General features: G+C 42.7%; 1 protein-coding gene across 5 annotated transcripts in view; it reads left to right on the top strand.

Annotated features, from left to right (window-relative positions):
- The window catches only part of TAFA4 (TAFA chemokine like family member 4), an 86731-nt gene that overhangs the window by 22012 nt on the left and 50347 nt on the right, over positions 1-14372 (top strand). For all 5 annotated transcript variants that reach the window (XM_052778615.1, XM_052778614.1, XM_052778613.1 and 2 more), the window contains 2 exons: positions 5435-5570; positions 8649-8764. In XM_052778615.1, coding sequence (XP_052634575.1) covers positions 5491-5570; positions 8649-8764 — 196 coding nt within the window. In that variant the 5' untranslated portion in view covers positions 5435-5490. The remainder of the gene's footprint in view (positions 1-5434; positions 5571-8648; positions 8765-14372) is intronic.

Below are 14372 nucleotides of genomic sequence, written 5' to 3'. Positions count from 1 at the left end.
GGACGTCTGTCTGTGTGTGGATGGTCTGGCTGCTGGTGTGGTCGATGCCTCATGCCATGTGGATATAATAGTAGTTCAGTACTCCCTTCTTAGGAGGCTGTGGGTTTTATTTCCTTTAGCTCTCATTGGCATTGTGTTTGTTTCCTCCCCACCTGCCCTAGTTGCTGTTAAGTGAGATTTTTAAATATTCGTGTGGAAAGGGCTGACTAGTGGTCACAGACTGAGCGGCTGCCAGCAGAGACTGATGTCATAAATGGAAAGTGATGTCATCAAAAAGCACTTAAAAAATTGCAGGTGAAGTGTGTTGGGAGTCTGCTGGGGTCTGAGAGGTGCTGGAAACTGCTGCAGCCCCCCCATGGTTTTTAGGCTACATGCCTGGCTTAAAAGTGAGGAAGCACCCTTGCAGTTTGGTGCTACCTCATTTAGCTAACTTTCTTGCTGTCTGAAGAGCCTGCTCACTTCAGTTTGCTTTATGCTATGGAGCTTGATGTGACTGGGCCCCTCTCAGTGATACCTGTGGGAGAGTAAATGCAGCAGAAAAGTTGATGTTGACTCTGGGAGTAAAGGGTAGAGGAACTGGGCTCAATAAAAGTTTTTCTTTCTTGCACTGTGAGAATAGTCTTATGTTACTACGTGCTTAACTTTGTGTCCTTCCTCAGTTTGCATAGTGCCTTCCTACCTGGTGTCACTGTTACTTGGTGTGAGTAATGATGGGCAGAACTGAGACCTTTAAGCACCTTACTTGTCCCCATGTGATGCACCAGCCGGGTAGACAAGCAGGATGTATCAGAAGGGAACACGAAGTACAAGCTGGAAGGTTTGTTACCTCTGTTTGTGGTATTGATAAAGATCATCTCTGGTTACTGCATCTTCTAAGGTTCACTTCAAAATACCTGATGTTAAAAAATTGGCAGCGATGCAGAGAAGAGCTGCGTGACGGATTTAATAGAGCAACGCCTTCCAAGGAGAGGCTTCCTCCATCTCACGTATGTGAAAGTCGGGGACGTGACGGCGGGCTGCGGGCAGCCGGTGTGGGCAGCAATACCGGAGAGCGGAGGGCACTTTCATCTGCCAGCGAGAGACCTAATGAGATCAGATGCCTAGAAGCTGAAGGTGGACAAATTCAGATCAGAAATCAGGTGCAGCGTTCAAAGTGAGGTTAATTAAGTGTTGGAATTACTTAGCTGTGGTGAATTTACTGCCACCTGAAGTCTTCAGATCGAGCTAAAGTTACCTGGCCTGCTGCAGAGATTTCCGGGTGAGGGTCGAGGGACTAAACTTAGAATCTAAACTGCGTTATTTCCCTCTGGCCGGCCCATTTCTGTGGGCTCGCAGGGGACCTTGAGGAGACGGGGCACACGGCCTGTGAGAGGGCGCGGGGAGCCCGCCAGCCCCAGGGCCTCCTCCTGCGGGTGCCCGCGCTCCAGAGGAGGGTGAGCGGAGGAATCCTCTGACAGCAACGTGTTAATATGATTAATGACGAAACTTAATTTGCACGGCCAGTTCATTCTCGCACAAAGGCGCGCTCGCAAATCGGAGGCTTTGCGGCAGGCGAGGGCCGCTGAGGGGATCTCTCTGAGGGCCCCCGGGTGGCTCCGGCGGGGAACAACGAAGCGGGATTCGGCGGAGCCATTGGTGCGCGTTGTACGGATGAGATTGAATGAGATTTCCCAGTAATGACAAACGTTGGAAGTGTTTAATACCCCGCCGCTAAATTATGCATGCGGCCTGGGCCGGGGAGAGCTCGCAGCCGGCGGGACGGGAGTTGGCGGGAGCCGGCGGAGCCGCCGAGCGGCCGCCAGGGGGCAGCATCGCCACGCCGCAGGGCCGGCGGCCGCCCGCCGCCCTCAGGGAGGCGGCGGCCGCCCCGCCGCCCCGTCTCCCCTCCACCGCGCTTTAGGACCGGCAAAAATAAAGTTATTCCGCACGGAAAAAACCGATTTCCTCGCTCGCGGCCCTCAAACTGCCGTGGGGTGCCGGGCCGGGCAGAGGAGTGTCACCTTTGACGTGTCGGCTCTCCCCTGAGGGGCAGCGCCTGCCCGCCGGGCCGTGGGGCCTGGGGCAAGCTGCTTCTGTGGGATAAAGGGGTCTTTGGAGGGATATTGCGGAATATATGTCCTGTTTATAGTCGCTTAGCCCTGAAATGGGTGGTCTGTGTTAGTTAGCTGCTGTATAACAGGTGGAACTGGCCAAGCAGGTGTTCGCTCTAACTCTTTTCTTGGTTTTTGTCTCTATTTCCCCTCAAACTTGAATAGCAGCAGTTTTCAAATACGGGTGATGACGAGACTAGATCTTTTTTTTTCCCTCTCCTAAGAAATTGCAGATGTTGCCCTGTTTCCTCTCAGTTCTTTATTCAGTAGGACATAGGAGTTTAGCAGGGCTGATGGTGGGGTTAAACTCTCTGGCTGGTGAATCGCCCTGTAAAGAGTGTGGCACCCGTACTTGTTTCCTTCTTACCGATTGCTATACAGAAGAGGAGTCTTTTAAGGGATGCACTATCTTTATTTTAAGTGAGGAATTATTGAGAATGGAGAAATTAAGGCCTTTTAAATATTTAATGGATGGAGGTTTTGTAAATTATTTAATAGCTTATTATAAAAGATGGCATAAAATGGTTTAGTAATTTATTCTTTACAGAAAGTAGCCGTAAGAAGTATTTTACAACATGTAAATATTGGTAGGAAAAGTACCTAATTTAAAATGCTATCTTATTCCATCTGTCAAAGGAATTATACAGTGCCCATACAATTTTCAAATAACTTTAGAACCTTTATTGTTTCTGTTCTTGAAACGCTTCTCTGGCATAGGGAAATGCTATTTATACCCATTATACTGGAGTGCAGAGGCACAGAGACAGACTGTGCTGGGACTGAGGCGCAGCAGGTCTGGCCATTGCAATTCCCTTTAGATACCAGAACCCATGGTCTTAGTTCAGGCACATGGATGCCCTAAATGCTGACACAGGAGAGTTGTGTCGCCTCCGGGGTGACTAACCTGCAAAGCAGGAGTTGTTCATGGCCAGTCCATGCATAAATACTGAGAGCAGAGCCCTTCCCCTTTCCCCCTTACTCCTTCCTTCTTTTCTTTTCTATAGCTTTGCTAGAGATAGAGGTGGGGGCTCAGTTGCCTCCTGGCTAGAGCTTGTTGTATAAAAACGACCCCTTTCTTCATAAGATTGCTTTCCTGGGGTAACTTCTGTTCAAATCCTGCTTGTGTAAATTAACCCTGCTGCATTGAAGTTAAGGACTTCATCCACAAAATTCCAGTTGTTGTCAGACATGTTGGCGCCCCTTGGGAGGTGATGCTGATTTTTATTTTGTTTGAAGCGGCGCTCAGTTTGCTCGCAGGTGGCCAGTGGGAGGGCTGGTGCCTGCTCGTGGGAGCAGCTGCCCTCAAGGCCACCCTGCCCCAGCAGAGCTCCCGGCGCAGAAGGTCAGGAGTGATTTGTTTGTTTCTGCAGCCTGCAAATAAGTAGCTCTGCTTTCCAAAGTAACACCGCACCCTGGGATGAGGCAGGGACCAGGAATAAAACCACCGATCACAAAATACATACAAAACATGGTTTCACCATGAGAAGCCTGGAATTTCTTTTACTGTTATTAACCAGGTGAGCTTCTTGCTTCTGCTCTGATCTGCCTCCTTCATTGACGTAAAACAGCTGAATGTCAGACTTAAGATTGCACTGTAGGAGTTTGCCTTACACTCCCCTCAAACAACCCTATTTTCTTAAGAAATATTGCTGCCTGGAAAGCATCAGAAAGCCCCAAGATATGCTGGTGGCTCTATCATCTGCCACTTTTGCTGTATCCATTTAATTAGAATGAGTGGGAATAATCAATACTGCCTTATCTTTTACCAATGTTTAACGTGTGTTTACAGAACAGGTTACACTAAAGTTAGTATTTACCTGTAGATGCACCTACACAGTTTTTTTTTTTCCTCTCTAATAAAAATTATGGAACAGATAAACACTAAAACCTGAGTTAGTGTATTGCAATATTGATTTCTACAAGAGCACTGTAAGAATACATTTATTTATCTATCTGTCCTATTATGATATGGGTAAAAATGTACCACACAACCATTTCAGTCATTCAACACTATATTGAAGAGCCTGTTTGTTTGCTTTTTCTCAATAGGCCTTTTGAGGTGCACTGATATATTTTTGTTTTATGTGTATTTGTGGAAGAAAGGATTAATACAGGATGGTAGTGCTTTGTCTTAAGACATCTCTTTGCCCACATTTTGTTTTGATTAGAACTGCTGCGTTGTGATTTTGGCTCACTCTGAAACTCTCCACATTGGAAAGCAAAGACAGAGTAAAATGTGATTAATTATAGATTGCTGGCCTGGTACCTCTTTAATTCCAGCAATTATTCTATTTTCTCCTGGAGTTCTGAACAGAAAGGAGCTGAGTGTATTGAGCCAGGGGCTTTCCTGTCCTAAGCGTCTGAGAGGTGTCTGCCTACGTGCTTTTGTGACCCCAGAGATGCTTTGCCCTCCAATGTGATAGTGTAATTTTGTGTTTCTTAAAAGCAAATCTCTAATTGATCAAAGGAAGAGTGGAATGAAAAGAGTGGTGGGAGAAGATGAGAAAAGGTTATTGTGATCACTCTGTAAGTGAAGACCACATTATTATTACTCTCACAAATTGCACTGTGTCGTGTTTTCAATAGCAGAAGGTCAAGTTGAGCCCAGGGATATAAGTGAGAGAACAAATATAAACAACAAAAGCAAAGAGACTCTAATGTCTATGAAATGGAGTGTTTGAGCTCATTATTCTGTGGAACGTGTGTCAGTACTGCTGCAAAAGTGTCTCCATATGGTGATTTCAAAGTGTAGTTTTTGGGTATAGTTGGGCTGGGTGTGAGATGTGATGCTGGAAGCAAGTAGAGACAAAAGTGTCAAGAAGGTGCTATAATGCATTGATCACACAGACATGATCCTATTGATGTGACCTTACAGACCCTCTGCTCCTGAGGAAGCCAGACTCCAAGGGCCTTGGCCAAATCTTTATGAAGACAATGAAGGATTTTTCCCATCTTTAATAATCTCTGGTTGAAACTATTGGAGTTTTCACATAATCATGTGGAAATCTGTTTGCACTATGGTGGTGTCTTAGACCTTACAGTTTTCACAGTGGTTGGGTGGCAAGAGGACATGTGATTATAAGGACACAGTGAGCTGTGCACATTATGTTTGTAATTTCTAGTATAGCGAACTCTGCCTTTAGTTAATGTAATGATATTTCAGAGCTGCCTTACCACAGTTTCTCTGTGTTGTTGGAAACAAGTGAAAAGAGCAATGTGACTGCTGCCTTTTGCCTTGGATTGCACTGTAGATGGCACTGTGAAACAATGATTTTGGTAACGAAGATCTATTTCACAACACCATTCCAGACGTTAATTGCAGTGTAATATGGCTTGCTTTCTAGGTCCCCAAAGCGAAGGAAAAATTCTGAAATGCAGAAAGGCTTATTTGCTGCTGCAAATGGGAATCTGGAATAACTATGAAAAACACACTGAAATAATTGTGTTTGACTGGAACAAAAGTCTTGCAAAGTCCCCAAGGTAAGAGCACTTTTTATCTTTCAAATGACACTGAAGATTTGCTGTTCTGGTTAGCAACAATATCCACTTGAATCCAACAGAGAATGAAGGCTTGACATTTCTGAAAGCGGCAGCCCACTGATGCTGAAGCGCTCAGTACCCCTTGCTGCATCTGTCTGCCAAATTTCATTTTTTGTCTGCCTTTTTAAAGATCCTTCTGTATTTCTTTATATTAGTGGGCTGAAGACTTGTGTCCTGTCTACCTTCAAAGCAGACTAAAGTGTGCAAATGTTGTATCATTTTAATGGTACTGGATGCTTTTAACGGCCTTTCAGTTTGGTTATAACTAAGTTGATGCTTTGTAGTGATACACTTATTCCTGGACTTGAATATACTTACAAAGGGGTAAGGTTATCCTGTTAACCTGATGAAACCTGATTTCACATTCCCTGTCTAACATCAGGGCAACGGCTTCAAAAGAGTCAAAGTCATAATCTGGGAAAGCTTTTGAAATTAGGTCAGCACACAACTACTTCCACTGAGCCCAGCGTTGCTCCTGCACTGGGAATGGTGGGAACAGCTGGGTTCACTTACATGCTGAAATAGCAGCTGTTCAGCACGCAGTGCATGATTTGGGACTAAATACCTGTCCCCTCCATCAACTCACACCAGAAAGGGAATGCTTAAAATGTCTGATCTGTGGTATATAATTCCAAGGGTTAAATCCTGCTTTCAGTCACACCTCAGGAAACCTGAAGGAAGGTACCTGTCTTCATTATGATACTATAGAGTGACACCAGAGCTGGGATCTCCACTGATACTTGGATCAGAGTCCTGTGTTTGCATTTAGAGCAACAGAGGGATAGTATCGCAAGATGAGCAGATGATGACTTCCTATTTATTGGTAACTTGTGCTTGAGGTGTAAGTCATGTGTTTCTCATGGAGAGAGCAAGAAAACTAAGGTTAAATTCAGCTCTCTCCTCAAGAAAATGAGGTTCAGTTACCTGCAGAAGATTGGGTGACTGAAATCTGAAGTGGTAGGTTGATTTCAGAGCTTATTGGGCAGTTTCCTTAGACTAATATTGGATCAACAACAATAACATTTCTGCTGGTTTCACAGTGACTCAATTCCATTAGCTGCAGTAGCATTATGTGGTTCAGCTGGGTGCAAGAGGTGAATTAGCTCCATGCTTATTAGCTGAAGTGTAGCTGCTCTGAATTAACCTCGGAGTGCTCCATAAGAAGATACTTGTGGGGTAGGCAAGGACTAGTGACATCTTTATCTTCTGGGATTGATTCATGCTTGCAGAAGACTCCTATATGTTGCTGCAAAAAAGCCTCAGTGTATTTCTTCCTGTACTGGTTCATTTGCATTTGGGGTGGCAACATACTGGGCTCGAAACAGAGCACCTTCTTAAAGCAAGGAAAGCTACCTTTTTGCTAAATCAGTCCTTAAAATATGGCTTCTTTACATGTAATTTTTCTTAAATCTGTAGACATGGTAAGTCATATTTGTGTAGCTTTTTAAAAAAGTTTGTAGGCTGGAGTAAAGTCTACAGGACAGCTGAAGGTGCTGAGTTTTTCACCAATGTATTTTTTTCTCAAGTGTAAAATAGTGTTTGTTGCTAAAATACACACAACAGGCTTTTGGTCTCTTAACTTTTGACATTAATAAGTGAATTTGTGATTTGTTTGGGCTTTATCAACATTCCCATTCATACACAATGAGAGAAGAAAATTGTTTTGTGATGTGTGAAAGGGAAAATTATGCAAGCACTTTTAAATGAGAAAACATGGCATCTGTTTTGGTTTCCTTTGTAGATGGTTATCAAATTTAAAACAGGATCCAAGTGCTTCACCTGGCTTTGGCAGTAGAGCTGTCTAAGGCATGGGGTTTTTTTTTAAACCATCAGTCTATTCAGCACTGGAATATTGGATTAGCTGAATAGTCTCAGGTATTTTAAAGATATACAGATAAACAAATTATTTAGAAAATACTTGAAAGAATCAGAACTGGAATCTGCAGGGGAAAGAAGTTCCCAAAGGACTTTTTGGAGCAAATAAACATGCTTATGACAGGCTTGCCCAAATCCCAGCGTGCTGATTAACTGCAGACTAACGTCACTGCTATGAAAGCAGTATTTAGTTCAATTTATGCAAATCTATAAATTGCCTTTAATTAATTTGATGTATTCCTGCTTACAGCATTTGCCAAAAGTGTGGAACATTGTATCTAAGGGTTCAACTGCATAATGCCCATTTATGTATAGCATGAGTAATAAATCATCATAACTGAGTTTAAGAAAATGATTAGATTACCTTTCTATATGATGAATGGCATAACATAAGCTATTGAGGGATTTAATTGTAGATATTTGCAGCAAAATTACTGAGGATTTGTGGTCTTAGTTCTAACACTAACATGGAAAAGACTAATAACATCCGCCTCCTTTAGAACAAATGTTTTCTGAAATGCAGTTTCTAACACCCTGGCAAAGCAGTGAGTCCTCACGTATTTGACTGAGGTACTGGTTTCATGAGTGTTTAACCCTCAGCAAACCCATTCATCTCCAGGAAAGCTAGCCGACGCTGTGTGCTTGGGAGAGCCAGCCAATTCATGTGCATGGCTACATGGGAGTTGGTAGCTTTAGCAAGTATGTCCTGAGAAGTATTAAGTAAAAAGGACATTGTTTTGTGATGCTTCTATGATTTTGAGGCAGGTGCAGTTTAAAAATAGTAGCACAACTTATAAATATGTATATTTAAATTTGAGTGTGGAGGGATCTTAATCCAAAAAAACCCCCATCCCTTATCTCCAATTCATAGAAGTGTATTGCACTCATAATGTGTTACTATAAATATGTGCTTGCAGGTAATACAATGTGTGATAGCCATTGCATTGCTTCTAATTATAAAACATGCTTGCCAAAGAATTGATCCCAACTAAACCATGAATATGATTTTGTCAGTGTTGCCTTGTAATAAGCCATATTAGTTATTCTTCAGCATCTTTTCAGCTTCTCCTTCCCCGCATCATTTTTATGTTATTCCCTACTCACATTGTTCTTTCACTCAACTGCTTCCTTTTCTGCCTCCAGGATGAGATTCTGTGCCAAATCAATGCTTCTATCTGACTGGCTCTTTCTGGTCTATGTGTTAATGGTCTGCTGTAAATTGTTGTCCGCCTCTAGCCACCATCCCCGGGGGCACACAGGTAGGAGCTTTTAAACTCATTATATGCTACTGAGACCAATTAATAACACTTGCAGAATGTTAGAGCCCACTTTTTAGCAATGGATAATTGATGAGGCTGTTGACAGCATGTTACAATCAGTGCAATGGGTTAAAAATACAACAACAACAAGAAAAAAATGAGTTATTGTAAATTGTCATGGTTTTTGTCTAGTAATTTTATGTACTGAAGCTCACCAGACAGTTTTTGGAGTGACTTCATGACTGCTAGGACTTTGGGATTTGTTTGTGTCATTTTGCTTCATCCTTATCGAAAGATATTCTGAAATATATCTTTATCTTCTGTCTCTTAATCCAGTTGTTATCGAGAGACTTTACAACAGTATCATTGGCTTTGGTGGGCAACAGATCAAAGCCCTCAGACTTATGTTAGCCAGTTCTTTCACTAAGTAACAGAAATACTGAACTGTGGTTTAGTTCAGCTTGTATGATCCTTCTTTTCCTAACCTGCATAGTGAGGCAAACAGAAAGATATTGCATTTAAGAGGATGCACTATTGTAGTAGAGTATATCTACCAGGCACAATGTAGTATCTTATTTATTATAAATAAAAAAAATTGCTCAGAACAAGATGCATTGGCTTCATGAAGAGATACCAGACTGGATCTTTGAAGCAACATCTCTGTGCTAGGATCATGCAGACACATCAGCTTGAATCCAGAAAGAAATAGAGGTGTACTAATGCTAATGCAAAGATACCAGTGCAAGTCCTAAAACTGGATAGCTGAGTTAGCCCTATGTCACCTTTGATCCCAGAAGAGAGAGAGGTAAGTTAACAAAATACCACCTGTGAGCTCTGCTTTTTAGGAAAGGTCAAAAGCGTGGATGCAAGACCATGGTGAGATGACTGCATTCTCAGTACCATGGTTAGCTTCATGCTGGCTTGGGGATTTCTGCAAGTGTTGCTATTTGTGATGTAGTCTCATTCTTAAATTAGGTGTAATGCCTTATATCCATATGTAATGTTCTTAGCTCTGAGCCAGACTATTGTGGGTCTGGGTCTAATGTTAGCATCCACTTCAGCTCAGTGCTAGGATGCATTTGTTAGAGGCTCCATCCTCCAAATGAGACGACCTATTGATCTCTTTCCTGGCTGCTTCTGGTGATTGTCTAGGTAGGAGCTGAAGGCTCCTCATGTGCCCATCAAAATCTCCAGTCCTGGCAAGAAGGACTGACTGTGACCTGCATATAGCTGCTCTGTCTACGCACATCAGCAGCGTGTGTATCTAAGAGCTACACAAATCACCTCCTTGCCCTACCCAGTCACCTGCTCTGCACTCCCTGGTGCTGTGCAGCACTCATATGTGTTTGCCATAACATGCAGTCACAGGTTACGGAGAATAACTGACATGTTGCAGCAGAAGCCCATAATGTGATTCCAGTGAATACAGTGTTAGAGGATGGTCTGTATTACCATTTTCCAGGTAGCTGTTATGGAAACTAGTTGAATCACTTCAATGAGGAAGGGAGTCTATGTACAAAGACAAGTTAATTAGGCCCTCTTGACCTTTCCTGTAAACAACTGCTGTTTAGCAGAGCATTTCAGAGCTGACTACGCAGCAAAACCTGGAGAACAGCCTTCTACAGCTTTTGTCATTCAGGGAAGACTCTTGTAAGAAGAAATGTTATTTTTGTCTTTTAAAGATGCACTTTGCATGTGTACCTAAGGGAAATACCTGTAACAAGGCAGTAGGGATCCTGTGTTGTGGGCTCGTATGATGAACACTCACTATGTGTTATGTAAATTATGACAATCTTTTTAACATAACATTTCAGAATACTTGACTGCATACTTTTAATTGACACGAAGAATTCTTTCCCCCATATCAAAGAGGTACTGTAAAACACAATCAAGCTGCTCGACTGTTAAGCAGATTTGCGTACTGTGCTTTCTCTGGTAGGCTAAAGAAAGGTTCTGCTTTTCATGAATAGATTGGTCAGATTATGGAGCTCTTTTTCAGATGACACCCTTGAAGCTGGAGCCTTCATGTAGCTTTTTAGACTATGGTATCATATTCTTCCCCAGACATGAGTTTCTCTTATGTCTACAGTGAAGTGACCGCCATCCCACTTTATGATTCCATGCAGCAGATGAAACAGTCGCCCCATTTTTGATTCTTCAGCTCCCCGTGTCTGACATATGGCACCACAGAGCATTTAGAGGGCTTGGGGAGCTCTCCTCAAGGGGCCTGTGTTTCCCAGCCTCATCTTATCTTTGCTGTTTGATGCAACACCTAGATTGACCTTGTAAGGTATGATCGGATCTGTGATGGAATCTGGTATGTGAGCAAGACAACACCTTGTTCATCAGGAAAGCAAATAATTTAGAGCTTTTAATGTAGTCAGTTTTGTGGAAAGCAAATAATTAGCCTCATTTGTTTAATACAAATTAGCATGTTCTTGGATGGTGTTTGAGATAACATTGTCTATTGGCTGCAAAAATTTTAACATTTTTCAAAGTAAAATGTTCTGAAGCACATTAGAGGGATGGATTCCAGCTTTGTATTTGGCAAAGGCTTTGTCTGATGTCCCTTAGGTTAAGCAGCTGCAATCGGACAGGTATGTATGAAGGTGGGAAATGCATGCTGCTTATGAGGCATGAGGTGCCTAGCCTGGGATACGTTAGGAGGAGCTGGTTTTTAAGGACATCATGTGTCTGCTCCTGAAAATCAGTGTGTTTCAAGCTATGTACTTGACATCACTAGTCACTTTTGAAAAAAATGCTTACTCATTAAAGCTAAGAAAGTTTATTAACCAAGAGCAGACAGTAGAATTTAAGATGAAAAGTGGGGATTGACTTTTTTTCTTTTCAAAATACTGCTGTTTTTAAGGATCCTAATCCGGGAAAAGACAGTTATTGACTCTGGTCGTGTTAGATGGTGCCTGAAAGAATGACATTTGACAGCTGTCTGCAGTATTCAGACAGAAACAGAGACTAGATCTTTAAGGACCCAATAAGCATCCTGTTTCTGAAAAGTGGGAGAGAATGCCATTGAGCAATCCCTTTGACAAAAAGGGCCTCTTCACTGTAATAAAGTGTAAGACAGACCTGATTCTTTCTTTTGTTCTGCAAAATATTCACCACCATCAAATAACTGTTAGTGGAGAAAGAGACTGTTCAATCCAGCAAGCAAGTCCTGCCATTGCTTTGAAGCAGTTTGGATCTTGAGCCCAGCTTGGAGGCCGCAGCTTATTTTTCATTCGAACACTGTAATTGCTTTGACTGGCAGAGTTAACTAGGCAAAAGGTAGAGGAGAAATGTTCCTTCTCATTACCATTAGATCACTGAAGATGCTGCTTATGCAGATTATTTCAGTAGGCTCCCTTTACATCTATGTAGAGAAGACATGTCAGAATATTCATCTGACTTTGTTGCTCTGAATTACCCTTCTGAAGAGTTTGTCTTTTGCACTGACAATAGCTGAGGGAAGCATAAGCACCAACCTTACTATAGCTATTTGAAATTGGGCAGTATTTCAGGCTCCCAGACTACCTAACTGGTACTGATATAACTATCAATTCCATGCTGTGCTGAATGAAGCAACATACATTTAGTACCAGAAAAGATTTGTTTCCGCTTCACTGCTATAAGTCAGGATCCACAAAAGATGAAGCACTGAAAAGACACTTCCTCAGGTCACCTCACGTGGGGGCTGGACTTGCAGACCATTAATTGGTATAGCCAGCTGAGCAGTTTCTGTCATGAAATACTAGTGGAGCTTGGCTTTTTTTGAGACTGCTGTGTTTTATTTTTATGTGATGATGTTCACTTGAAATGCTTCTAGCCTCCTGCTTGCTGAAGGGTCTAGATTTTTTGGAAAGTCCGTTATTATTAATATGCCCAGAATGCATATATTTAATGAACATTGGTAGCTTAAAGCAGGGCCGAATTTGTCTCTGAATTGTCTCCCTCAGTTCACATTTTCTCTTTTCTTTGTGATTTCAAGTGAAGACATCAGTGGCAGCCCTAATGGTTTGCTTGCTTACCACACCTGCAGGATGATGCAAATCATAGGGATAAATCCCTGTGTTTGAGTGCACTGGGACAGCTTGGTCTTTTAGCCAACCAGAGGAATAAGTAGCAACTTCTTTTCATGGAGTTTATTCCTTGTTGCACTGCAGACAGTTTTATTTACAGGGTTATCAGAGGTTAAATAGGAGAAGTCTTGTTAAAAATGGCAGTGGCAAGCAAATACGCATGACCATAGAGACTGGCAAGTGGGTTCAGGAGGGAATTATCACCAGCCTGAGCTGTTGTAAACTCTACATTTTTGCTTAGTGAAATCCAGCTGAAAATCTGTAATTTGCTGCCTGGCATCTTAGATGTGATCTCCAGCAACCAGAATGCTGTCCTAGCTGGTTTTCAGTGTACCAGTGATTTCCATCACGTGTGAAAGACAAGGTGCTTCTCTAGACTCTGATGAGCAGGGCCTGAGCTGGGACCTGAGATAATTTTCTGGGATTCCACAAGCGTTCTCCTTTGTCTTCTGATTGATGCTTGAACAGGGAGACACAGATGTATGGAAAGGCTCGGCTTGTGTAGGAGCACTCTGAGTGAACAATGCAGCAGTGTGCTTGACGCGGAAGACAAAGGCTCTCCTCACTGCTGCTCCCTTTCTGCCCTTGCTATGGCTCACGGAAAGCAGTCTTTTTCAGAACCTGTCTGTCTCTTTTTGTCCTTCTTTGGTTGCTCTCTGAAGAGGTGCTGGTCTAACCTATCAGTGGGATGGTCAAAGTCACTTGTTTGTCACAGAAACAGACCTCCTGTAATTTGGTAGTGGCAAGTATTGTACGTACATGGACCTGAGTCAAAGATCTGCCCTTGATGGACAGCAAACAAGACCTGCTGAAGGCAGTACAGAGGGCGTGTGTTGAACTCGATGTTTAATAATTCTTTTCTGTGTCCCAAACAGCAAAGAAAAGTCAGTACCCCAGAGAAGTGGAAGAATCTCCCCCCAAACGAAGTGACCACTCTAACACGCTGGGAAAGTACATGCTTCATTTTCCTCTATTAGGTAGCGAGGGAGGAATAGCAGTCTACGATAGGTAAAACCTTGATGAGTTGTCAGTGTGGGGTGGTTATCAGTGAAGTGGGTATCAGATGAAGAAGAAATGAACATCACAGTTCATCTGAAGGATGAATAAGGGATTCAGTGATGCTGTTGGACTGGACTCGGGGGCTGCGTGGCAGGTGGGCATAAATGATACTGGGAACATCCCAGCAGAATGTTGCTCCTTTATGCACAAAATAGCAATTCATGTGCTGAGGCATGTATCAGACATTGTTTTGGTCTGCAGGAGCCTCTGAGCCTGCTTTTTTAAAACTTTGAATGTGAAATGTCACTGTCAGCTGGAATTCAGACCTGTTGATACCTCTTGATCATGCTTTTGGTTTCAGGTGGTCTGGTAGCAGAGTGGATTTTTCCACATCAATTGCAGGTTTTCACAACTTTAAGGACTTTGTGGACAGAATCCTGTCTGCATTGGAGTCAGAGGAAAAATTCCTCCCTTACATAGGCTCCAGGACTTCATCTACTCAAGTGAAGGCTGTGTTTCTGAAAAATGCAGCT

The sequence above is a fragment of the Harpia harpyja genome, chromosome Z, assembly GCF_026419915.1.
Source record: "Harpia harpyja isolate bHarHar1 chromosome Z, bHarHar1 primary haplotype, whole genome shotgun sequence".
NCBI lineage: Eukaryota > Metazoa > Chordata > Aves > Accipitriformes > Accipitridae > Harpia > Harpia harpyja.
This window is presented reverse-complemented; position numbering and strand designations above follow the sequence as displayed.